Raw genomic sequence first — 26,029 nt, 5'->3', positions numbered from 1 at the left:
CCTTTGGACTAATTCATTCCAAATTGAGAAATTGTTTGGGACTTGAAAAAGTAGTAAAGCTTGTTTTTCTTCTCCAGATTATGAACAAACAGGAAAATGAAGGTGAATACGACTGAGTTAGCTGCAGAAACCAATCTTTTTAAGTTTCTCATGTTGACCTGACATAGTCGATTTTATTTGTTTATTTATTTATTTAATTAAATTTCATTTAACTATTTTAGTTAAAAACAATTTTAACAAAAACAAGTCTTATTTTAAAAAACTTGAATGTTTTACTAAATTCAAAAATTCATATGCTTGTTTTGTTAAAATATTATATGTTTGCTGTTGAAGAAAAAAATCCAGAATACATAACGTTGTTATTTTAGTTAAAACAGTTTAAATGTCTGTCTGGTGATGTTCTCCTCCTAATACAGCATGGTTAAGAAAATCCTCCAAATATTAATGATTAACCTGTTGAACTGGAGATAGCTCACCTCCCAATGCCTTCATAAATATGTGCTTCAATTACCTTTGGTAAATGAAATAACCAAACAATCATTCATTTTCTGATATAGCTGTAAACTAATCTGAAAAGTTTTCAAAATAAATCACTTAAAAAATGTATAGTGTGTACCTTCTAAAAATGAAACCTACATCTATCTCTGAGTTGTGAAGAATATGTATTAAGGTTACAACAACCAACAGGAATGCACTTTTATGTAGAAATCCACAATTAAATTGAGTCTTCCTGACTAGTGATTTTAAATCAATTTGATTTAAATCAAATCCACCTTGCTCCACATCCACGTCAGGGAGCTCAGGGCCATCCATTTGGCTTGCGAAGTGTTCCTCCTGCAACTATCCAATGAGGTGGGACAGACAATATGGCCTCTATATTCTATGTCAACAGGTAAGGAGGAGCATGATTCTCGGCCCTTTGTCGGGAAGCCATACACATCGAGGCTCTACATCTCCCTGGTGTCCGAAACACGCTGGTGGATTGCCTCAGCAGGTTCTCCCGCAAGTGAGCCCTCCACTCGGAGGTCGCCAGAATGATCTTCCAGAGGTGGGGAACTCCGCAAGTGGACCTGTTTGCCACCAGACGGAACAAGAAGTGCCACTGGTTCTGCCTCCTCCAAGGGCTCGACAGCGGATCATTCTCCAATGCTTTTCTACTGTCTTGGGAAGGCGACCTGATATACACATTCCCGCCGGCCCTCCTAAAAATCAAAAGGGACAAAGCCAATGTCATGATCACCCCTGCATGGGCTTGCTAGCTTTGGTTCGTCATGCTCATGGACTTGGCAGCAGCACCCCCATGGATGCCTCCCAACTGCTCAGATTTACTCTCTCAGGATCATGGGAACCTCACCTCTCTCCACCTCATAGCGTGGAGTCTGTGTGGCTGAACCCAAAGGAGGAGCAGTCCTGCTCCGGTCAAGTCAACCGCGTTCTGTTGGAGAGTAGAAAACCCTCCACTAGAGTGACTTACCTGGCAAAGTGGAAGCACTTTTCCTGCTGGGCATTAGAGTGGAGGATCTCCCATACTCAATCCTCTCCTCAGTCCATTCTGGGCTACCTGCTTCACTTGAAACATCAGGGCCTAGCCGCCTCCTCGATCTGGGTGCATCTGGCAGCCATCTCTCTCTTCCATCCCCATGTCCAGGGCAGATCGGTATTTGCGCATGAAATGATGATCAGGTTTCTTAAGGGCCTTGAAAGGCTTTCTCTACTTGTCTGGGATCTGCTGCCCCAATGAGACCTTAACCTAGTCCTCGCTAGGCTCACTTGCCCTCTCTTTGAACCTCTGGCCTCCTGTTCTCTTTCACATCTGTTGTGGAAGGTTGCTTTTCTTGTGGCTATCCCTTCAGCGAGGCAAGTCTCTGAGATTAAAGTCCTCACGTCAGAGCCCCCTTACACAGTGTTCTACAAGGACAAGGTTCAGTTGTGTCTCCACCCCGTCTTTCTGCCAAAGGTGGTGTCACCTTTCCATATTAACCAGCACATTTTCTTCATGGTATTCTGCCCAAAGCCTCAGGTGTCCAACGACGAGAGGCATTTGCACACCTTGGATGTGAGACAGGCTCTCAGAGGCTTTCATCTTGAATTACTACCAGCATCCGTACTTGCTATGAGTTGGCGCAGGTTGTACCTCCACTGATAGTGACAGCCCATTCAACTAGAGCTCAGGCGTTGTCAGCAGCCCTCCTGGCACGAGTCCCTATCCAGGATATCTGCAGGGCTGCAATGTGGTCGTTGGTGCACACCTTCACGACCCACTGCGCCATCACCGAGCAGGCCAGAGATGATGCAAGTTTTGGCAGAGCTGTGTTGCAATCAACACATCCATGAACTCCTACCCACCTCTGGAGTCACCAGAGTGCTTGGGAGTCACCTAACATAGAATGAACGTGAGCAAGCACTTGAAGAAGAAAAATGATTACTTACCTTCCGTAACTACTGTTCTTCAAGATTGTTGCTCAGGTCCATTTCATGACCAGCCCTCCTTTCTCTCTGTCGGAGTTCTGGCAAGAAGGAATGGGGGGAGGGGGCAGTGACGCCCTGATACCGGCACATGTGCGGGCCACTCCAGAGGGCGCCAGAGCCAGTCCTCTACAGATACCACTAAGGGAAAAACTTCCGGCAAGCACACACACCTAACATGGAATGGAAATGAGCAACGCATCTCAAAGAACAGCAGTTACAAGAGGTTAGTAACCATTTTTTCATTTTCCAGTAAAGTAATCTTTGAGACCCAACCCAGCTATTGAATATTACTTCAACTCGTGTGTGATCTGACATTGTAATAGTGCCAATTTCTGCAGATCCTGTCTGCTTCATTAAGGATTTAGAGATCCGCTTTAAATCTATTCTGGTATATAACTGATGAGGGTGTGAATACAATGTTTAATCTCTTTCCTCAGGGTGTAGTTCTCTCCAGCAATCTGAGAGGTTGAATTGCTGGCACAGAGAAGTCAATGCTGCACCTGCTTCCCTATCCCCCAGGTCTTTTTTATCTGTCCCAGTAAAGGAGTCGGTGTGCAACTGAAGTCTTCTCTAAGTATAATTTCCCCTTCCCCAAAGTGTTGCAGTGCTGTAAAGAAGTCATTAAAAAAATGTTTTGTGTTTGGTTGAGAGCATGCACTGAGCCAACTGTTGTTAATAACCCAGCAATTGTGCCCTTCAGCAATATAAATCGTCTCTCCTTAGCCTTAAATTTATGTTTATTGTCAAAAGGTACCTAATTAGCAAATATGATGCCCACTCTTTTTTTTTCCGTTTTAGCTGAAGCAAAATATGTCCGTTGAAACACATTACCTTTTGTGCCCCTAATTTGCCCCTCCTGAAAATTAGTTTCTTGAAGTAAAAATCATCTGAGAGTGGTTGTTTTTAAGGTCTACCAGGGCTTTTTTTCCTTTTAATGGCATTTAGCCCTTTGACATTCAAAGATGTTACTTTAAAAGGAAGAGACATTGAAAGTAACCATTTAGTTTATTGAAAAAAAATCTGAATTGATTGAGATTCTTTAGCTGTTTGATGGCATGAACCCTTGTGTTGCCAGTGGCTCTCTTGTTTCTAATTATGTTTCATTTGCTATTGTGTGCCTGAATATGGCTTGGTTTCTGTCTGTAAACTTTTATATGTAATTCTTGTATTAATCTCCCCTTGTCTCCACATTTCCTTCCTCTCTTCTGCATTCCCCTTACTCTAAATCCACAAATGAACTACCAGCATAACATGTAAAACCATCCCCAAAGGACTGTGCTCTGCTGAACCCGAAATCTCTGTACTCTCCCCATAAGCACTTGGACTGCTTCTCTTGCAATCCAAACGAGGTACATTCTCCACCAATGGGACCTTGAGCCTCTCCGTTAGGGATGGATTTCCATCTGATCGTTTGCGTTAGGGGGAGGGGAGGATTTACACAAAACTCTTAAAGGCTCTTCCCCTTCCCCTCTCTATTTTCTCCAGTCTCCTCCAACCCTGAAATCCCCTAACTCCCCAATTATTTTTCTATATTTCCTCTGTTTTAAAGTACAGAACACAACTATTACTGATCACCCCAATTAAATTCAACTTCATACTATTTTCTTTATAACATTAACATAGTTATTGCTCAGATTAAGGCTTTCATTTTAACAACATCCCTTGTTCCCTTTCCATTTAGCAGGAGAGAGTTTTTAGAAGGAAAAAAATCCCTTCTTTGACAATGTCTTAGATGGTATTAAAGTTGGTAACTACTGTTGATTGGGGGGTGGGGGGCAGAGGAGTTATTTGAGATGTTCTGGAGCTGCTGTTGTTGAAGTCCAGTCCCGCAAAGGTAGAAAATGTAGCTTCTGTCTCTGATGTTGACTCTCACTTGCAACCTTACTGCTGAAAAAACACAGGCATGATATGTGGTTTAATCAGCTACTCAGACCTGGCAAACTTGTACCAGCATCAGCTGTTTTGGGCATTTTATTTAGCTGCCTCTTTTTGGGCACAGGCTTACAGCAGTTTTGCAAAATGATTAAATGTCTAAAAGTTGATATACTGCCTTGTGAAGTCGGAGCTGCCAATCTGGTTCCTTTCACCTGCTCTAAATTCATATTAAAAGGGGCTAGGGTTAAACTGTATAGGCATTGAAGAGTCTATCTTTCTAATAAGCTGTTACATTTGAAAATGGCTGTGATTTTAATATATCTTCCCTTTCTACCTCATGGTGTTTTGCTTGCACTTTACAAAGGTACAGAGAAATTGCTCAAACAAACCAGTATTTTCTAAACTTTCTCTAAATAATTTCAGCGGATTATCAGCTGCGGTAGATGCATTTATGAGCATACTTTTGAATGATAACAAAAAGGGTGAGTCTGGATTGTCAAACAGATCAGCATGGATGCTGAAGTACCAGCAAATGTGTAAAACTTAAAAATCCAATTGTGAAAAATGCTAGTTGGTACAAATATAATGAAACCCAGGAACTGCATTATCCACTGCAGATGTAATCCTGGCATTTCTGAACTACAGAGCAGAGAATGTGTGACTCATGCAGTTTTCATTTGAATGAGCATTATAACAAACAAAACAAGACTTTAGGAGTAGGTCTAAGCAGTCATTTTAAAATTTGAATCCTGGAATTCAATTTAAATTCCCTTTAATTAAGGGTTAGCGTGTGACGTGTTCTCTAGGGACTCGGCTGCTAAATCTTATCATTGGAAGTAACCTCTCCCACCATGGAATTTTATACCCTGGTTACAGCCAAAATAGACTTAGAATGAGTGGGAAAATGGAATTTTAAGTGCAGTTTGTGTCAAACATTTACATGTATGTTACAAATAGTTCAGTTCACTCCCAATTCAGTGCAGCTGGTACAATTCACTTTCTTGTCATTGCATATTGATCTCAGTAGCTATTAATACAGTGTGTATCGTATTATCTATGTGGAAATTACCAGTCATTAACTAGGCCCAGATGCCATCTTACCTTCCTGTGGAAACTGCCAGTTTTTGCTATGCTTTTCTGTCTTGCATGTACCAATTTAGGCCTGAATGGATTCATTCAAATGGCTTGCTATTTGAAAGATCATTCATCCATATATCTTTTGAATATTCCACTGCCAATTTTTGTCTCCTTTTTGTGTATTCAGAGGTAGGGTGTGAGTGCGTGTGTGTTACCTTTTTGTGTATTCAGGGGTGTGTGTCCCCCTACTTCCCTGTGGAGTTAAGGCATGAAGTGAAAACCTGGTCCCATTGAAGTTAATGAGAGCTTTGCCATTAACTTCAGCAGGGCCAAGATTTCACCTACAAAATGCTGATCATGTGCTAGTCATCAAGTCCTATTTTCGCAATAATGCTGTCACAAATATGGAACATTATACAGCTCTTCTTAGTAGGTGACAGAACACCCATCGGTTTCAATGGAAAGTGTGCAATGATTGAGGCCAGTCAGGATTAACATTATGACTGCAAAGTCCAGTAGGAGGAGGGCAGAGCCATTTTTGAAACACATGTGCCATCTTATAATTGGTAAATGTGTCAGGAAAAGTAATGCATAGGTTTATGGATTTAAAGTGCTCTCTGTTTTAAAAAAAATTATTTGTTTTAGGATTCATGAAGGAATAACAGTGATAGCAAGTGCATATTTTATACACACGCATGCATGCATACACAGATAATAGTGGGAATAACCTCTGCAGTGAAGGTTACGTAATTGGTTCCTGCCTATTTTCATTATAATTTAATAAAACTTTCACTGCTGAAACTGAAATTTTCAGTGCTTGGCCTTTGCCCAAAGATAACTTTTCTCAGAAAGTTTTGAGCAAAAATGGGTCATCTGTTTTTGAGTGGGCTGTATGTGGAAGAAAATGCACTTTCTCCATAATCTTATAAATAGCTTTGCAGCCTCAAATTACTGCAGATAAAAGCTGAAATTTGGCAGGAAAACAGCATTCACTGAAAAGTACCACCTTTAAGTGCTCTGATGAAAAGTGATTTTGATTTCAGTTATGACTAGTGAAAATCACTCTCCATGTGTGCATACTACATTTTGAGTGGGGTTTTCCTATGTTTGTAAAGTTAACAGCTAAGGAAGTCTGTGGTGCACATGGTCTGAGTCAAGGAGTCACTAAGCCCTGGTCTACAGTGGGGGGTGGGGGGGAATCGATCTAAGTTACGCTAAACGTGGCTAACGTCAACGTACTTAGATCAACTTATCGTGGTGTTTTCACCGCGGTGAGTTGACTACTGCCGCTCCCCCATTGACTCTACTTGCGCCTCTCGCGGCGCTGGAGTACAGGAGTCGATGTGAGAGGGCTCGGGAGTCGATTTATCGCGTCTAGATTAGACACGATAAATCGCAATAACTAGACTAGATGCGATAAATCGATCCCCGCTGGATCAATTGCTGCCCGCCGATCCGGCGGGTAGCGTAGACATACCCTTAGCCTCTGTGTGAAATCCTGACCCTATTGATGTCAGTGGCAAAACTTCAAGAGGGCCAGGATTTCACTGTCTCAGCCTTTGGAAAAGAGGGTTCCTGCACAGGACTTGAATAATTTACCTATTAGCCTATGGTCTAAACCTGATAGTCAGGGTGCTAGCAAGCCCTCCACAATTTTTAAGGCATAAAACAGTTCTGTATTACTTTTGTGTTAATGCATTTAATTATAACAGTCAATTAACTTTCTATTTAATACATATTTAAAATTTAAGTTACATCTCTTTTGCTTTTCTTCACCTTTTCTTCCCTTTCCTGACTCCACTCCACTTTTTCTTCTTTTCTTCCCTATAACTGATCTTGGTACATCTCCACCTGCCTTGTTTTCAGTGTGTTTTTTCTCTTTTCCTGCCCCTGTTTCTCCTTTTTCTGTTGTTCCCCATTTATTTTTCATTGCGCCAAAGTCCACAGTAACTCTTTTTTTTTTTAAATTATTTTTCCAATTGAAACTTACATTCTGCAGCAATTGATGACAGTGACCCGTGGGGAGGGAATGGTTTCAGCTCTGCTTCTACTCAGGTCCAGAAAAGAAGCTGATGAAAAAACGAGAAGAGGAGATTGAGCCCCAGGAACTGAGGGAAGCTAGGGGATTTGGAGTGGGAGCCATTGAGGCAGAAGACTGGTTAGCACAGAAGACTTTGTGCCCTGCTTTAGGTTTTCCACAATGTAGAGAAATGTATGTTCTGGATTTAACATTTTCCAGGCTCTCACCAGCTCTTGTGGAAAACTTTACATGCACAGCAACTTTAATTTTGCATGTGCAACCTTTACTTTACTTTCTCGTTTTCTGACCTTTAGGTGCATAACCGTGCAGCCTCAATGTTCTCAAACTAAAGTTTTTAAAATGGAATTATTATTATTATGGTGGATGCATTTCTAGGTTGCTAGATTTTTGACACTCGGTGAATGGGGTATTTCCATGGGCTACTTGGATATCTTTGGGAAGTGATCTCGTTTATTGTCTTATTGACTTGTCACAGAGAAGGAGAAAGCAATCAGGTTTCCCAACTAGGTAGTGAGTTTAACAGAGGGAGGTTGCCCAACAGTAGAGGAAAAACTCATTAGAATTCCATCAAAGGAGTCATTGCAGATACTATAAAATTCTCAGCCAGTGAATTACCTTCATTTTGGTGATAAATTCAAGGGAACCCCCTTTTATAAAAGGAAAGGAAAGAAGAAAAAAGCCCATTGAAGGAATAGGCCTGGTAAAGAAATATTTTGTGTTCTCCAAAGGTAATAAAACGCACTGACATCCTTTTAAATAGTTACATTCCTGTTGTTTTGTTTTGTCTTGTTTTTTAAAGCAAATTATATAAGTAAAATTTCCATTGTGCTAAAAAGGCATAATACAATGTAAAACTGAAGGACTGATAACACTGCTGGAGCCTAGCAGAAAGCAGGCAGCTGCTTTGCAAAATTCCCTCAGCATCTGTGCGAATTTACCTTGCTCCTGAGTTCTAACATCCCTGCTCTTCCAGTCCTGGGTCCTTCCTGGGATAGTGTGATTTATGGTTATGGATAAATATGCACTATAAAAGGAGCTAATCTTAGAAATATCAAAGTCCTATTTACCTACAAACTCAGCCAGGCTAGTGCACTAAACCACTTCGCCTGTAAGACACATTGAGAAATAGGTCCACTGAATGATTACGTTTTCTGTGCTACAAATGAAAACATTTAATAATACAAGAACTGTGAATATCTGTGATGGAAACAAGCTTCTTAATGTGCAAAAGCTCAATGCCCTGAATCCAGGTAGTTTTTCATCAATCACAGTGGGGGGAGCACATGGGAGCGGGTGAATAAATTCTTGATTCCATGTAATCAATACCTATCCTCATGAGAGGGAGGATGTATGGGCAGATTCAGTGTAGCTTCAAACGAGCGAAAAAAGGCTGTTTTAAATATGAAACTGAGAGCTCTCACAAAAGTAATGCTGAATTTAAGGAAAGCCATATTTAGTATAGAGCAAAATGTTTCTGTGCCACTTGTTTGTGTGTGTGATGGAAGAAAGGATTTAAAATGTAGGCATTGAAAGATTATTTTTACCTGGACATTTGGAGTTCTGTTCTCTCCTCGGTGCATGTATTGCTCTCATTAGCATGTTGATTGATGTTATCTTGCATTGAGATGACAGCACACCCTTTAATGTTAAGTGTATCAATAGTTTTTTTTTTGTTTGTTTTTAAAAGTCTTTGATAGAAAATAGCAGAGAGCTAAACTGGAGTTTTATCACAATTTCTCTATGAAACATACAAATGCTTTAAAAATGGATAGAGATCTATTTGTTAATTTTTTCGTTTTACAGTTGAGAACATAGCTTAATGGTCAGTGAGAAACCAGTTGCACCAGCAATCAAACTCTGATTTCTCTGTTATGGAGACAAATCCATCCATCAGGGTTTGAGTGCAGAGCTAGGAGTGCTTAGAAAGCACTTTCCCATATGCGCCTGATTATTAGAGCACAGCTGCTCCTCTGGGTAATTAATGTGAGAATGCTGCATTTTTCAGAAGTGTATCATGTCTTTATTTCTAGGGCCGTGGGACCTCTGTTGCTTCTCTTCTCTCCCGTCCTGCAACACTGTGGCATTTCACTTAAAGTGGGTGTTTAGAGGCGAAGTTTTTTCTTGTGGGAACCTGACGAGAACAATCAGAAAGGCTTGTATCAGCATGGGGAGAAACTTGTTGCTGGCACCAGAAATCTGATTATTCATTGTGCCCTCTAGCCACCAAATGTGACTCTTCTGTGTTGGCTCGAATAAAGTTCTGAGCTAAGGACCTAGGGTAACATTTTCAAAAGAGCCTGATATTAGGGAGGGAGAGGAATTATTTAAGCTTAGTACCAATGTGGACACAAGAACAAATGGATATAAACTGGACACTAGGAAGTTTAGACTTGAAATTAGACGAAGGTTTCTAACCATTAGAGGAGTGAAGTTCTGGAACAGCCTTCCAAGGGGAGTAGTGGGGGCAAAAGACATATCCGGCTTCAAGATAAGCTTGATAAGTTTATGGAAGGGATGGTATGATGGGATAGCCTAATTTTGGCAATTAATTTGGCAATTGATCTTTGATTATCAGCAGGTAAGTATGCCCAGTGGTCTGTGATGGGATGTTAGATGGGGTGGGATCTGAGTTACTACAGAGAATTCTTTCCTGGGTGCTGGCTGGTGAGTGTTGCTCACGTGCTCAGGGTTTAGCTGATCGCCATATTTGGGGTTGGGAAGAAATTTTCCTCCAGGGAAGATTGGCAGAGACCCTGGAGGTTTTTCGCCTTTCTCTGCAGCGTGGGCCCAGGTCACTTGCTGGAGGATTCTCTGCAGCTTGAGGTCTTCAAACCACAATTTGAGGACTTCAGTAACTCAGATATAGGTTAGGGGTTTGTTATAGAAGTGGATGGGTGAGATTCTGTGGCCTGCGTTGTGCAGGAGGTCAGACTAGATGATCATAATGGTCCCTTCTGACCTTAAAGTCTATGAGTCTGAGTCTAAATACCTTAGAAGCCTAAGGGTATGGCTACACTTGTAGCTGTACAGCACTGCCGCAGGAGCGCTCCCGCGGCAGCGCTTTGATGTGTGAGTGTGGTCGCGGCGCCAGCGCTGGGAGAGAGCTCTCCCAGCGCTGCAGGTACTCCACCTCCCCGTGGGGATTAGCTTACAGCGCTGGGAGCCACACTGGGGCACTGTTTACACTGGCGCTTTAAAGCGCTGTAACATGCTGCGTTCAGGGGGGTGTTTTTTCACACCCCTGAGCAAAAAAGTTGCAGCGCTGTAAAGCGCCAGTGTAGCCAAGGCCTAAGTCACATTGAAAGCCAGTGGGGCTTGAGCTCTGAAGTAACTTACTTGCTTTTGAAAATGTTACTCCCAAGGTAGTGTTTTTGTCAGTAAGACCTTGTGAAATAGTCACGATGAAATTTTAAAAAGCTTTACATTTGTGGTTTCCATATTTATTTTTAATTGGAGAAAACCGAGATAATTTTGCAAAACAAACAAAACCAATAAATGTCACAGGAATTTTATGAGTTTTTCAGTGAAAATGGGACTGTTTTTGAGTGAAAATTCACTTTTAGTAAAAAAAAAATCATATATTTGAGTGAAATGGAAAGCTTTCAAAGTGTCAACATATGAAATTTTATTTTGAGATCTATTTTCATATCAAAACAGTTTCACAAGCTTCACTTTCACAAAAGCAAAATTTTGAGGCCTCAAAATGGCCTATAACATTTCCAGTGATATTTTGTATTTTTAAAATAATTGCTGTTTCTTACAGCTGCACCTATCAGTGATTCTGTCTGCTGTACTCCAGAATGTTGAAACTGTTTTTGGACTGTGTGCATTTAAAATGGAAGTCAGTTATTAGATATTGTCTGAGGTCCTGTGTAGACGAACAGTTAGCGTGCAGCAAACTGGGAGTAAGTCTACCTTGCCATGCACTAACTGTCCATCTAGATCCTTCTGCTGCACACTAAAAGTTTCCTCGTGAGCTTTGATCTACTCCACTTGAAACAGGAGTAGATGAAAAAGGGTCCTAATTCCACTAACTTTCTGTGTGTCATTGAACAAGTTGTTTAATTTCTCTGCATCTCTGTTTCCACATCTGTAAAATGGAGCCAGTTGTGTTTACTCACATTTGTTAAAGCCAGAGGCGGCTCTACACATTTTGCCGCCCCAAGCACGGCGGCATGCCGCGGGGGGCGCTCTGCTGGTCGCCGGTCCCGCGGCTCCGGTGGACCTCCCGCAGGCGTGCCTGCGAAGGGTCCGCTGGTCCCGTGGCTCCACTGCAGGACCAGCACGCCTGCAGGAGGTCCACCGGAGCCGTGGGACCAGCGGACCCTCCGCAGGCATGCCGCCGAAGGCTGCCTGCCTGCCGCCCTCCTGGTGACCGGCAGAGCGCCCCCCCGCGGCATGCCGCCACAAGCACGCGCTTGGCCTGCTGGGGCCTGGAGCTGCCCCTGGTTAAAGCACTTTGAAATCTACAGATTCAGGGTAGTGCTTTCCAAAGCACTTAGTGTTGGCCTTACTCTGTTCCCGTTGAAATAAGTGACAGGTGTGCCATTGACTCAATAAGAGCAGAGTTAGGTTAAAACTTGAGGTGATATTTTCAAAAGCACGAAGCGATTTCATTAGAGTTATTTTGTGTCCATAGTTAAGACCGAAAGATGTCCATTATCAATTTCAAGTTTCCTTGACTAATGTGGATCTAATTTTCTGTGTTTTACAGATTTTCTGTCCTAGAGTCATAGAAATCATACATGGAAAATACATTCCTTTGCCACTGGAGGATTCTTGCCCACATACTTTTGACTAACACTCCTGCATTTTCTAATATTTCTGTTGAAAAAATGTCTTGTGTGGTGTATTTTTTTTTTTTTGCTGTGTTTAAGATCCTTTTAGAAATAGGGTTATTTTTGTATGTGGTATCTTCACCTGCTCAACCACTTTTCAAGTGATTTCTTTACAAATTGTTATTTAACAAATAGTTAGCAATTATATTATAATTTAATATTAAACTTATTCTTTAAAGTAGAAGTAACATGCATTGGAGGCGAAGACAACATGCTAGATTCGCTGAGGCCTTACACTGGCTTAAACTCTGGTGGTAGAAAATTTGTCCGAAGATCAGGGCCAAGATTATTTTTCAAATGGCTGATTCTTTTGGGTGCCATATCTTTTCGGTTCCCACTTTGAGACACATGCACCAGCTTCACTAAATTTGGCACAAGTTCTACATTATATGCGCGTGAAATATTTTGATTGATATCTGACATAAATGTATAGTACCTTCATATTACAAATGTTCTAGTTAATGGGCAGCTTTCCCCCTTAGGCTACATTCTTGTTAGCCTCCCACCCTGGCTTTTCTGTGCTCTGAATAGTTATTTATTATTTATTTGCAGGCCTCTCTAGTAATTATGTGATTGTGTTTGTTTGGCACAAAAAAATCCATTAAATGAAAATGTGATGTGTGGTTTCATATGGCAGGCGTCATGGTTATGGATTTAATTAAGACCACTCCTTATTTTAGAAAATACACTGAGACTAGAATACTGCAGTGTAGCAGAATCCTTGTGTTGTTTACATTGCCACAGTCCCCATTTGGTTTGACTCACTGGGCTCTGCTTGGTACAGGACCCCAGGGAGAGAGAATGGTGGTCAAAGGTGATATGCTCCCTTTATGCCTTTCCTATTTCTGGGACTGGTTTGGGGGGCCTTTTGTATGCTAGCACAAGTTAACTGCTCCAGTTTCCCCTATGGCCACAAGAACTGCCCAAAATGCCACCAGGCCAGAGAAGTGGTGGCTGGGCTGGCACAGGAATCCTTGAGAGTTAACTAAGCCAGCTTTGTGGCTCGTTTATGCTGCCGGACTGGTGGCAGCAGGCGCCAGCATCTGGTGAAATATTGTCAGCTACAAAATGCTTATAAATCATAAATCACATTGAAAAATATTGCTTTGTCTCTTGGTCTGCCTTCTGAGTTTTAAGCCCCTTAATTCCCAACCAGGACGAGGACCCCACTTACCCCATTCATAGTGTCATAGAGTTTCAGGCCAGAAGGGACCTCTAGATCTGATTTCCTGTATATCACAGGCCACCACCACCAAACACCTGCACACTAAACCCAATAACCAAAATTAGACTGAACTATTACAGCCCACAGGAGACAAGACTGCTCTGTACCATAGGGAGAGAATAGGAGGGACTGAGGTGCACCAGTGCCCAAGACCCCTGCAATGAGAGGGAATTGATTAAGTGAGGTTAACATCGGCAAGTGATCCACATTCCATGCAGAAGAAAAAGGCACACACAAAAAACCAAACCCAAGGTCACTGTCAATCTGACCTGGGGAAAATTGCTTCCCAACCTCACATATGGTGATCGGTTAGACCAGGGGTCGGCAACCGGTGGCTCGCGGCTCGCCAGGGTAAGCACCTGGCGGGCCGGCCCGGTTTGTTTATCTGCCGCGTTGGGATGTTCTGGCCGCGGCTTCCTGCCTCCCGCATTGGCCTGGGACCGCGAACCGCGGCCAGTGGGAGCCGCGATCGGCCGAACTTGCCGACGCGGCAGATAAACAAACCGGGCCGGCCCGCCAGGGTGCTTACCCTGGCGAGCCGCGAGCCACTGGTTGCCGACCCCTGGGTTAGACCATGAGCATGTGAACAAGAACCAGCCAGCCAGCACCTGAGAGAGAAAATGCTCGGTGCCACCTCAAAGCACTGGCCCACCCCATCCAATGTCCCATCTCCAGCCAAGGCCGTCTCTGATGCTTCAGAGGAAGTAGACCAAAAAAACCCCAGAATACATTGGGGGTGGGGGCGGGCAGGAATCTATTCTTGACCCCTGAAGGCCATTGGCTGAAGCTCTGGAGCATGAGCTTTAGGAGCATGACATGAACCGGAAGTGACCCTCAGGGCTACTGAGCCTTGGCTCACATCATCACAAGCAACTTTTCTAAACTCTAGGTTGGGAGAATGGTCATTCTTTTTCTCCTCATCCTCTTCCCCTATCATTCTCATGCCTCTCTCTCCCCTGATGCTCTTTCTGACCCTCCAGCCCTCTTCCCCTGCACATCTATGTGCCCCATATGTCCCTCACATCTTTCCTCCCTTTCTTTTCATTCTTCTGCCCCCTCATATTTTCCCTCTTTTCTCCCCATAATATTTTGTTTCTTGTTAGACTCCCTCCCTCTGTGCCTTTTTGCTGTTCTCCACTGTGCTTCTCCTCCCCACATTTCCCTGTTCATCCTCTCTTTCTCTTCTGCCTTTCACATTGCCATATCCCTCCTGCTATCCCATCAATGTCCAGATAACCACATTCTACACACTTACAGTACTTCCCTGTCCCCTTGCTGTCAGACAGCAGCAGACCATGAGCAGCCCTTTTTAAAAAACAAAAACAAAAAAACACAAACAATTGAGACACAATATTGGGAGAGCTGGCAACCATGCTGACTGCTAGTGTGCTAAGCTGTGAGTGCACGCTCTCGCTCTTTGAACAATGATAGAATTTGTTTGTCTAACAGAACACAGAAGATAGATCTGTGCTTAGGTGCTATATGTAATAAAAACAGAAACCTTCCCATTTTTGCATTAGAAGGGTCAGATTTTGGTTTCAGCTACTGCAGACTTGCACCAATGTAACTCCATTGCAATAATTACAATTAATAAAATTTTACAGTGGTGTATCTGAGATTAAATTATTTCCCATAGAATATATCTATAAAAATGTAAATTCTACAGTTTCCCTGGGGTCATGAACCACAGTTCAGGTGTATGATGCTGGTGTAGATCCTCTGCATGATTACCTTCCACTGACTCTGGAGCCAAGAAGGCCATGTATGTGTCTGCAGGGGAAGAAGAGATGCCTTTTGTTGCCACAACAGTATTTATCAAATCACATCACTTTGTAAACACCATGGTACTTAATAATCAACTTTCTTTTTTTTTTCTTTCCAGCCTCAGTAGACAAAATGTCAATAGAATAAGTGGCCTACATTCTAGACCTGGCCATGAACCATTTGGAGGGACCACCTGAGGGGAAGGTGAATGACGAGCCAGCAAACGGAGAGGTGAACGAGTCAGTGGAGGCTGACCTGGAGCACTTTGAGGTGGAGGAGGAGCAGCAGCAGTATGCCGCTCATTACCCGAGACATGCCAATGGCAGCCAAGAAGGACAGTCTGGGCAGGAGGAGGAGGGGATGCTTGCTCGGTCAGCCAGTACAGAGAGTGGCTTCCACAATCACACTGATACTGCTGAAGGGGATGTCATAGCCACAGCAGAGGATGGCTATGACACAGACAGAGTCCAGGAAAATGAGGATGAGAGCGCCTACGCAGTGCAGTATAGGCCTGAGTCTGAAGAGTACACAGAAAATGCCGAGGCAGAGCATGCTGAGGCCATTCAGACCCGAACTCTACCTAACCACTTACACTTTCACTCCATTGAACATGAGGAAGCCATGAATGCCGCCTACTCGGGGTATGTCTACACTCATGGGCTCTTCCACCGAGGGGAGGATGAACAGTATGCTGAGCCCTACGCCGACTATGGACTGCAGGAGCATGTGTACGAGGAGATAGGAGATACACCTGACCTGGATGTCAGGGAGGGACTACGACTCTATGAGCAGGAGAGGGAGGAAGCTGACAACTATCGCAAGGAAGCTCTGGGTGCCCGCCTTCACCACTATGATGAACGGTCCGATGGAGAGTCAGACAGCCCTGAGAAGGAGGCAGAATTTGCTCCCTATCCAAGGATGGATAGTTATGAACAAGAGGAAGATATTGATCAAATTGTGGCTGAGGTCAAACAGAGCATGAGTTCTCAGAGCCTGGACAAGGCCGCTGAAGATATGCCAGAAGCAGAGCAGAACTTGGAATGTGACCATACTCCCGGTAGTGGGACTCTCGAGAGCAATGGTCAGCTCCCAGCTGGCTCCAGGCCCACAGTCAACTCAGGAGAGTCAGTGCAGAGATACAGCAAGGAGAAAAGGGATGCAATATCTCTGGCTATTAAAGATATTAAAGAAGCTATTGAGGAAGTGAAGACAAGGACCATTCGTTCTCCTTACACCCCAGATGAACCAAAAGAACCCATCTGGGTGATGAGACAGGACATCAGCCCAACCAGGGATTGTGATGATCAGAGGCCACTAGATGGAGATGTAAGTATATGAAGCTATTGGCTTACTTGCTACAAGTAAAGGAATGAGGAATAGGTAACATACATATGTCTGTCTCTCTCTCTCTCGTGTACACGCACACACGCATGTACTCTCTCACACTCATGGTAAGGTACACTATGCTTGTATGGCTCATTCTGTTCCTGTTAAATATTTAAAACTTTACCTATTTTAATTCTGTGTTCTAAAGGATGCATAAGTAGTGGACCTATGTATTATCGATGGGCCATGTTAACCCTTCGTGAAACACCACAGAAGTCAGTAGAGTTACACCAGAGATGAATTTGCCACAAAAGGTTTGATTGCTCTCTTGCAGAAACAAGTGATATTACATTTTTCCAACATTCGTTGACTAACTGGTTGGTTAGAATGGCTACCATTCAGTTTATCTCGGGCTATCAGGTTCTTCAGGCTCCCATCAGTTGTGGGCTTACCAGCTACAAGAAAGTGCAAATTTACAACACTATTAGTTTAATTGTAAAATTGAATCACCCTCATGTATGAACTAGACGTTAAAGGCCATTAGAAATCCAGAAACTTTTAACTTGTAAGTGAATTGCGAGCTGAATCATGTCACATCACACAATGCCAATCCTGTGTAACACAGAAGATTAATTGCAATAATTAATTTGTATTATCCCAGTATAGAGTCAAATACTGGCAATCTTATTCCTGCTTGTGGTCTCATTGCCTGCAGTGGAACTACTTGCTTAAGGAAAGGTAGAAGCAGGATTTGGCAACTAATGCCTAAAATAAATATAATTCCATGTTAACATCCTGGTCTTACAAGTGTTTTCTAGCTTTGTATGTATGGATTCCACATACAGTCACTGGAAACTCTTAAAATTATATCTATGTATCTGTTTCTTAAAAGGAACAGGGCATTGGGAGCTGTGGCTGCTCAGCACCTCTTAAAATCAAGCCTGTAATACTTTATAGAGTGTGTCATTGTACATCAATGGGCATATGACACTAGAAATGTTTTATCCGGATACATAAAGCTAAGGTGACTCATTTTAGCATGTGTTGTAAAACACTAGTTTATTTTTTATTATGTGAGTTTTTAAATCCTCCAAAAATCATGATTATTTCTCTCCCATCATCCAAATATATGCCACATTAGTCCACGCATCATCTCATTACAGCTTTTGGGCAACAGATTCTTTGTGTTTTCTTTCTGCCATGACAGCAGTCACACAAAATACTCCTTGTTTTCCTAGTGGCTTCAGGTTCACTATCCTAAAATACCGATGATGGCCTCAAGCACATTAGGTTGAAGGGATCCTGAAAGGGGCTGAGTTCTTCCTAATAGGTGCTGAGCTTGCTATGCTCCCTTAGACTGTGTTTCTCACGAGGATTCTCAGCACTTTGCAGAACTGGACCATGTATGTTGCACTTGTGGATCCTAATATGGTGTGCTTGTATAGTGATGAAAGCAGGTGTTTCCCTTGGTCCTTATTTGTAACTGTTATTACAGTGCATTAGACTGTGAGCTTTTTTGGGCAGGGACCATCTTTTGCTTTGTGTTTGTACAGCACCTAGCACAATGGGTCCTGTACCTAATTGGTGTCTTTTGGTGCTGCTGTAATACAAATAATAAATGATGCTGATAGTAGCCAAAGCTCATATGACAACTGGATGTTGATACGCTTGCAGGCAGCCTAAATTCTGAGAAGCAGAAAGCATGACTCAAAGTAGCAATGTGTAAGGTCTGTGGCAGACTGATAGACCTACATCCCACTTGAAGAGAATGTGGGTTGGATTTTTTTTCAGTAGCAATAGTCGCTGCTTCTTGCATTGTTTGTGATGCTTCACTCAGGTATCACTTGGCACACACAGAAGTCTGAGTAAATCCATCTTCTTTAACAGAGAGTGCATTGAACTGCTTAGCAGCTTGCTGAACAAAATGGGATTGCCTTCACTAAGTGATCACAAGGGATCAATTCTTAAAATAAAAATCCTGTAGAACCCTATTTATCAGAACGTAGAATTTTTTTCCAGACAAACAAGATTTTGGAAAAATTAGGGGCTTTTCAATATAACTGATGCATTTCAAAGATGTAACTCGATTTCATCTGTAACTGGTTTTCAGCTAAGAGGGGATTTGATTAATGGTGGTTTTATTTTACTTAGACTGATTTTTCAGAAGTACTGAAAATCTCACAACTCTTACCAAGGTCAGCCCTTATTATGTTATGTTCTTTTCAGGAAGATCTATTTTCCCTCTCAGCTCCTTTAGAAATCAGCTTTCATTTCCAAAATTACTCTTTCTTGGAAAATGTTTGCAATCATTTTGTGCTGTTAACCAAACAGTGACCAAACTTTAGGATTGGAATAATAGACTTGTGTCACTTAGCAAGCAGTTCTCTGAGAGGTGATAAAGCCATGGAGACAGCAGAATGATCTGCAGGTGATGGTATTAAATGTAGCAGATTTTGCTTTTACCTTTTTTTTTGTTTGTTTGTTTTTTGGCAAGGGAAAGTAAATGTCACCCTGCAGTGTTGAGCATTTGGATGTTAGTGTTGAGACTGGATGCTTTGTAGAGGATAAAGTAGAAGGGTTCAGCAGTAGGGATAAGACATTGGCTCACATTGGGGTGCTTAGAGTGGGGTTCAACTAGCCAGCAGTTGGGAAGAGGGATGGAGATTATCTGAAGTAATGGACAGGATAAGCAGCTAGTAGGGGGATAGAGGAGATGCTTGAGGGAAGGACCACTTATGGATGTGTGTGCCTGTCTTCAGGATACTCAGGGTTAAATCTGGTAGCAAATTCCATTCATTCATACGTATTTTTCCCAAAACAAATGCTTAACGTTATGTATGAAAAACAGAATAAAAATGCCAGCAGTCCAGCTCTTATGAGCAACTCTACAATAACTAGCTGTTATGGTCATGTGATGTATAGAGGAGGAAAAAGATTTTTTGTTTGAAACTTAAAATGCATACTTACAAGCAGTGAATAAAAAAATGAATAAAATATCCAAATTTCCACTTAAAATGGAATGAGCCAAACTGTGTGCTGATATACACCCTGTGCAATCCCATTAACTTCAGTGTGCTTTCACAGCATGTGGGCCCAGAATTTGGCTCCATTAAATTTAAGTACAATGAGCTAAATGTTCTCACACACACATGCGCACACAAATCGATCTGCACTTCTGGATGTCCAACTTCCAGTGCAGCTCCAGGCCTTGGGTTTTCAGGTGCAAATCAGGTAGTTAGAACAGCACACCCACCTTTGTTTTTGGACCTCAAAAGACATGCATTAGGATTTCCCTCATACCAGCGCTTGTGTATTTGGCAATTTCAGTATCTTTCTTGCTTCTATTAGCAGAAACCCTGAAATTTTCTTCAGAATGTACAGCCATATCTGATTACTAGACAGAGCTCTTTAAATGCCTCCTGTTCTACTCTTTTCTTTTCTTCTTGAGCCTGCACAGTCACTGCAGCTGTGACATCAAGTAACTGAGACACTTCAAGGAGAAAACTGTGGAGCAGCAGAGTTAAGGCATTCTGAGCAAGAGACCTGTCTCGTAGGGGCAGATCATCTCGTTCTGCAGTAAAACCCATGGCAGGGGCCTCTACAGGAAGAAATCTCCACCTGCATTCCCTCATGAAGACTCTCACATGTATATATCAGAGGGGTGAGAGTGAGCAGTGAGTACTGCCTCAGTCCTGGTAGACCCCCCAGAGATGCAGGTAGATTGGTGGGATACCAGGGCCATCTGTGTAGAGGCCTGTGTGCTGGCTATGGACATCTACAGACCCATTCTATCCCAAAGTTCCCTGGCAGTGTCTCTCCAATGGACAAAAGTTGGCAGGGACTCCCCTAACTGGCTATGGTAAGGAAGGTGTCACAGAGACAACTGACCCTGCTCCTCTGCACAATAATGGGGGACAACTATGTCTCAAAGGTCCCCTCAGTGCATGGATCTCAGAGGGCAAACATGGACCATTTGAAGAGTAGACGGCTGTGATCTTGCATGTGAGAGATTTTAAAATCCAGCAAAACACTCTCTGGTGTGTAATTTGTGTGGAAGACCCCATAGCACATCTTAAAATCCAAAATAGTAACAAGGTCCTCAGTTGAGGGGGAGTGGGTTTACTGGATCCTGCTGCGGAAGGTTGGCACAGGCAGGTTGTTTCCTTCCAGAAAAGCACCTCTGTCTCCTCTTGGCCAGAGAAAAGGAGCATGCTGCCCTCTCTGCCTCTTGTCACTGGAGGTAAGAAACAATGATTAGTGTCAGACTGAGGCCCTCCCGTTTAGAGGGGATTGCTCTCTTCCAACTGAGTCACACATCCACAGTGCACCGTAGATCAGTAACCCAAGTATTGTTGACATTGAAGCATTTTTGGCTGTGGTGATTCCATATCAAGGGCGGCTCTAGGAATTGCGCTGGTGGCACGCCCCGCGGGGGGCGCTCTGGCGGTCGCCGGTCCTGCGGCTCCAGTGGACCTCCTGCAGACGTGCCTGCGGAGGGTCCGCTGATCCCGCGGCTCTGGTGGACCTCCCGCAGGCACGCCTGCGGATGCTCCACCGAAGCCGCGGGACCAGCGGACCGTCCGCAGGCATGTCTGCGGGAGGTCCACCGGAGCTACCTGCCGCCCTCCCGCGGCACGCCGCCCCAAGCGCGCGCTTGGCACGCTGGGTCTGGAGCCGGCCCTGTTCCATAGCTTCAGTTTCTCAGACTTCTCAATCACTGGTGTCCAAAGTCTGCATTCATGAGACCTTTTCCTTTGCATGCCATGTTCAGACAGTGAGGACTACTCTGAAATTAATATTGGTTTTCGTATAATGATAAATTACACAGGTGGATAGATTCTGTTTCACAAAACCAATCCAGCCTTTGAAGACAAACCTTTCAGGTACAAGGGAGATGAGCTGCAGAGTTTCCTGTCTGTCTGCTTCTGGGTCATAGACATTTTGTTTAAAACTTAAATTTCTATGTCGCTGGTTTTTGTTAGTTCTGGTAACGCCGACACTGGAGCAGTTTCACAGAGATGAAAATGTTTCAGTTTTTCCACAGCAGGAGTAATCTATTAATAATGAGGAAATAGAGAAGTCTGTTTTAAATAATTTAAGCACGTTTCAGGTACTGGCTGAACTTTAAAAGAAAGAAAGAGAAGGAAAAGTGACTATATTGATGTGATATTGTTAGTGCTTTCTTTTCTAAGCAAAGGAACCGGTTTGAGAAGTCAAGACTTCAGTGGGCGGCCTCTAGATATTATGAAGTCTTAAAATTATACAGCAAGCCCAGTAATAATGAACATTTTAATTGCAAAGGCAGAAGGCTTTTTGCTGATTCATCAGCCATGTAGGAGAAGGGAGATGTTTATCAATTATAGTGTTGGACGACAAACACTCCCTAAAACAGATCAGGATAGTTCAGTTATGGTGAATATTTGATTCAGTTTTTTATGTGAATCATTTTTATGTTTTTATTCAGTTTTTAAATAATTTATGGAAAGATAAAGGCAGCTGTGAGTGATTTTTCTACACTGTAAACAAAAGCACTGCCTGTGATGCTTACAGTTATGAAGAAAGTCTTCTGAAGACATGGACAAGAACTGAAGTAATTGCTTTAGATTGACACATGATGTGCTGCAGTTGAAATTCAAATACAAGTTAAACTCAGGTTACAGACATTAAGAGAGGAGAAAATCTCACATAATGAGAGAGATAAATAGCCAGAATTGAGCCAGTTTCCAGGAATTCTGCAATGCCAGCCTTTGGTGTGAAGTACCCAGTCCACTGGCCAGATCTGACCCTCTGATTGTATTTCTTGGTTTCTACAGAATCTGTGTCTGTTCAGCAATCTGAGATTATAATTTTTAAAGGGAAGTTTCTAGCCGTTGTGGGTTGCAAAGAAAACCTTATAGATGTGAATGAGTGGAACCCGTGCATGCAGTGTTGTCATAGTACTCTGCCCAAGAACTCCTTTTCAGAGGCAGACTAAGGTCTCCTGGGACAGAGCAAGTTGCGGGGGGCCCCAGTGACAGAATTGTAGCCCTGCCCCTCCCCTTCCACCTACTGTCCCACCCCATTCTGCCCTTCCCCCATGGCCTTGCCCCTGTTTATCCCATGGTCCGTCCCCCCCACGATCTTGCCCTCCTTTCTACTCCCTCTTCCTCCACTGTGGCCCCAAGACTGGAGAAGTTCTATCCCCCTGCCATGGCCCTGGGGCCACAGCGAGGAGTGAGAGCTCCTCTAGCCCTGAGGCCATGGCAGGGAGCGAGATCTCCAGTCCCTGGGCTGCAGCGCGGGGGTCCGGGCGCTAGGGCTTCTCCTAAGGACTGGGGTCAGGGCGATGGGACTTCCCCTGCCCGCCCTGCAGCTCCTACCAGGACTCCAGCCTTCCACCACCCCATAGTGGATTTCTGCTGCAGTGCCCATTTTTCCGGAGCCCCCCAATTGGCCAGGGAGCATCTGCAGCAACAGGTGCAGCTACATTTATTTCATTGTGATTATTGCCACCAAATTTACTGGGGCAAATCCTCAAAATTCTGGTCAAAATTATACCTGCAAATGTGTTTGCACAACTAGTTTTTAGGAGTGTTCTGTGCAGGCAGTTGCATGTATTTGGTAGGTTGTTATGGGCAGTTTTCAGCAAGGCCAGATTTCTGAAAATTTGGTTTGCCCTGTATCTTTATTTTAATGTCTAATCCTATGTGCCTGCTCCTTAGCACCTGGGGGAGGAGTCACTGAGAGTGCATCAAGCAGTGCATATCTTTGAAAGTGCAACCATTATGTGAACATTCAGATAGGCACAGATGCCTTTTTTTCTTTCCTTTTCTATTATTGTTTTTAAAACAAGAAAGTTAAATGCAAAATACTCTTAATGCAAAAATATGAATAAAAATTCAAAAGGATGAAAGTCAGGAAACACAGAATGCTGATTCCTGTGCCTGCCATAACTTAGCCATATAGCACATACTGTACTATTTTATTACCAAGTATCAGCGGGTAGCCATGTTAGTCTGGATCTGTCAAAAGTGACAAAGAGTCCTGTGGCACCTTATAGACTAACAGAAGTATTGGATCATAAGCTTTCGTGGGTGAATATCCACTGCATCAGACGCATGTGGTGGAAATTTCCAGAGGCAGGCAAGAATCCTGTGTCCTATGGCAATATATGAAAACCTGTAGGAGAACACTTCAACCTCCGTAGACACACAATAGCAGATTTAAAGGTAGCCATCCTGCAGCAAAAAAACTTCAGGACCAGACTCCAAACAGAAACTGCTGAACTTCAGTTCATTTGCAAATTTGACACCATCAGCTCAGGATTAAACAAAGACTGTGAATGGCTAGCCAACTACAAAAGCAGTTTCTCCTCCCTATGTGTTCACACCTCAACTGCTAGAAGAGGGCCTCATCCTCCCTGAATGAACTAACCTCGTTATTTCCAGACTGATTCTTGCCTGCATATTTATACCTGCCTCTGGAAATTTCCACCACATGCGTCTGACGAAGTGGGTATTCACTCACAAAAGCTCATGCTCCAATACGTCTGTTAGTCTATAAGGAGCCACAGGACTCATTGTCACTTATTTTATTATTGTTACTGATATTTAAAATGCAATACTATAAATGTACAGAGTACACGCAGGTACACGTTGCCTGCCCCAAAGACAGTATTTATGTAGGTATAAAAATCTACAACATGCATTGTAATACAAGAGTACTTCTCCACAAGGGGCCAGAGCGACCATTGCTGAATAGGCCCAAACCTTGCATTTCCTGATGTATGACTGTTTAAATCCCCAAACCATGTTAATACATTATTACTGAATTTTAATGAATGTAAACAGCCAATGTAATTATCTCTGAAGATTTCCAAAGAGATATGCACTTGGAGCTGGAGTCAAGGGACCTTCCTTGTAATATCCTGGGTTGGATTTATTGGATGATAAATTATTTCCTGGAGAAACTTGCAACATATATAAGTAAATTATACAGCTCAATACACGTGAATATGTTTGTTAGTGTTGTTGTTGTTTTAGCTGTCTTTTAACAATATCATTACCTTAACATAGTAAAACAAAACCATCTAAAATGCATACTGTGGATGAGTTATGGAATAAGGAACTTTTCACCTATAGGTTTCAGTCTCCAATCCAGTCCTGATAGGAAGTTTTCACCATCTAACCGCTGTATCCTGGTCTGTGTGATATTAATTAATGGTTTTAGTGTAGTTTTTAATGGGCAGGGTACAAATCACAGTGGAGATTAACTGACCCCTTGTTGGCAGTATCAGCAAAGAGACTCACATTTGACCAGATCACAGTATTAGACTGAACTGTTCTGACTGTATTGGGGGAAGAAGGGGAGCTGTTGCAGTGAGTGTCTGATGTCTCTGATTACCATTTTCCATAATAATCCCCATATTCCACATACATGTAACTTTCCAAAGTGTTCATATTTTGGACTGAAATTTACATGATTACTGTCTGCCCAAAAGGGATTCTTCTTGTTTTGGGAAAGTTCACGCAAAATCTCTTCAGCTGTTTTATGTTAGTGAAAAGAGAAGTGAAAAACTAAACTTTTCTCACTGTAAAATCAACATTATTTTTAAGTTACGACAGCACCCAATGATTTGACACAAAATGTATATTGTAAAATGTTACAGAATGCACAGCACAACCGGAGTTAATATTGCTGTTGATACCCTATTTATTTTTTGTATAGCACTCAACTGTACTAGGTGCTTTACAGAACAAATAAGAGGAAAAGTTCCTGCCCCAAAGCTCTTCCAGCGGTTGAGGAAGGACCAGGGTTACAATAATAAGATCATATGGTTACCCCTCTGATACATATTTTTAGGGTTCTGTTCAGGGTGTTCGGGTGAGAGAGAAAAATTACAAATTTACTGCTCGTAGGCAATATGGCAGAAGTGAGTGAGTTTTTTAGAGATTCAAAGGCCCAATGCAAAAACCATAAGTGTGAAGAAAATGCAAGCTGAGACCTGGCAGGTTTCATCTAACCCCCTTGAAGACTTTGACATAGAAAAGTTGACCCTTGATTCAAATGGCACTACTGAATTTTGCTTTGATCAAATATTTGTGGATCCCCTCCCCAAACCTGTGTGTGATAGTGCTAATAAGCTGTTTATGCAATCTCTAGATATACTGCTGCTAAGAATGGGTATACAACATTACTTTTCTAAAACAAGAGCAGTTCGCTGTGACTAAAGAAGCTCCAGTATTCCTGATCTATGTTTTTATGGGATATTCAGTTACATGGCAGGTTAAGCTGGATAGGTGTGACACAATGCAGTGCTGTCGCATCTCCTATTACCAGTTTCATTATTAAATCCAAGCACAAAATAACAGTGAAGCACTAGCTTATTCTCAGGTTGCAAGTGGAGGATGCTTTAGTTACAGCTGGACAACACCA

At 42.7% G+C, this 26,029-nt stretch overlaps 1 protein-coding gene across 8 annotated transcripts in view; it reads left to right on the top strand.

Annotated features, from left to right (window-relative positions):
• The window catches only part of APBA1 (amyloid beta precursor protein binding family A member 1), a 153,668-nt gene that overhangs the window by 83,666 nt on the left and 43,973 nt on the right, over window positions 1–26,029 (top strand). For all 8 annotated transcript variants that reach the window (XM_045022138.1, XM_045022142.1, XM_045022143.1 and 5 more), the window contains one exon: window positions 15,408–16,615. In XM_045022138.1, the coding sequence (XP_044878073.1) occupies window positions 15,461–16,615 (1,155 nt within the window). In that variant the 5' untranslated portion in view covers window positions 15,408–15,460. The remainder of the gene's footprint in view (window positions 1–15,407; window positions 16,616–26,029) is intronic.

Source organism: Mauremys mutica, chromosome 6 (assembly GCF_020497125.1).
Source record: "Mauremys mutica isolate MM-2020 ecotype Southern chromosome 6, ASM2049712v1, whole genome shotgun sequence".
Taxonomy (NCBI): Eukaryota; Metazoa; Chordata; order Testudines; family Geoemydidae; genus Mauremys; species Mauremys mutica.
Note: the sequence above shows the minus strand (reverse complement) of the source record. Positions and strands in the feature narration are given on the sequence as shown.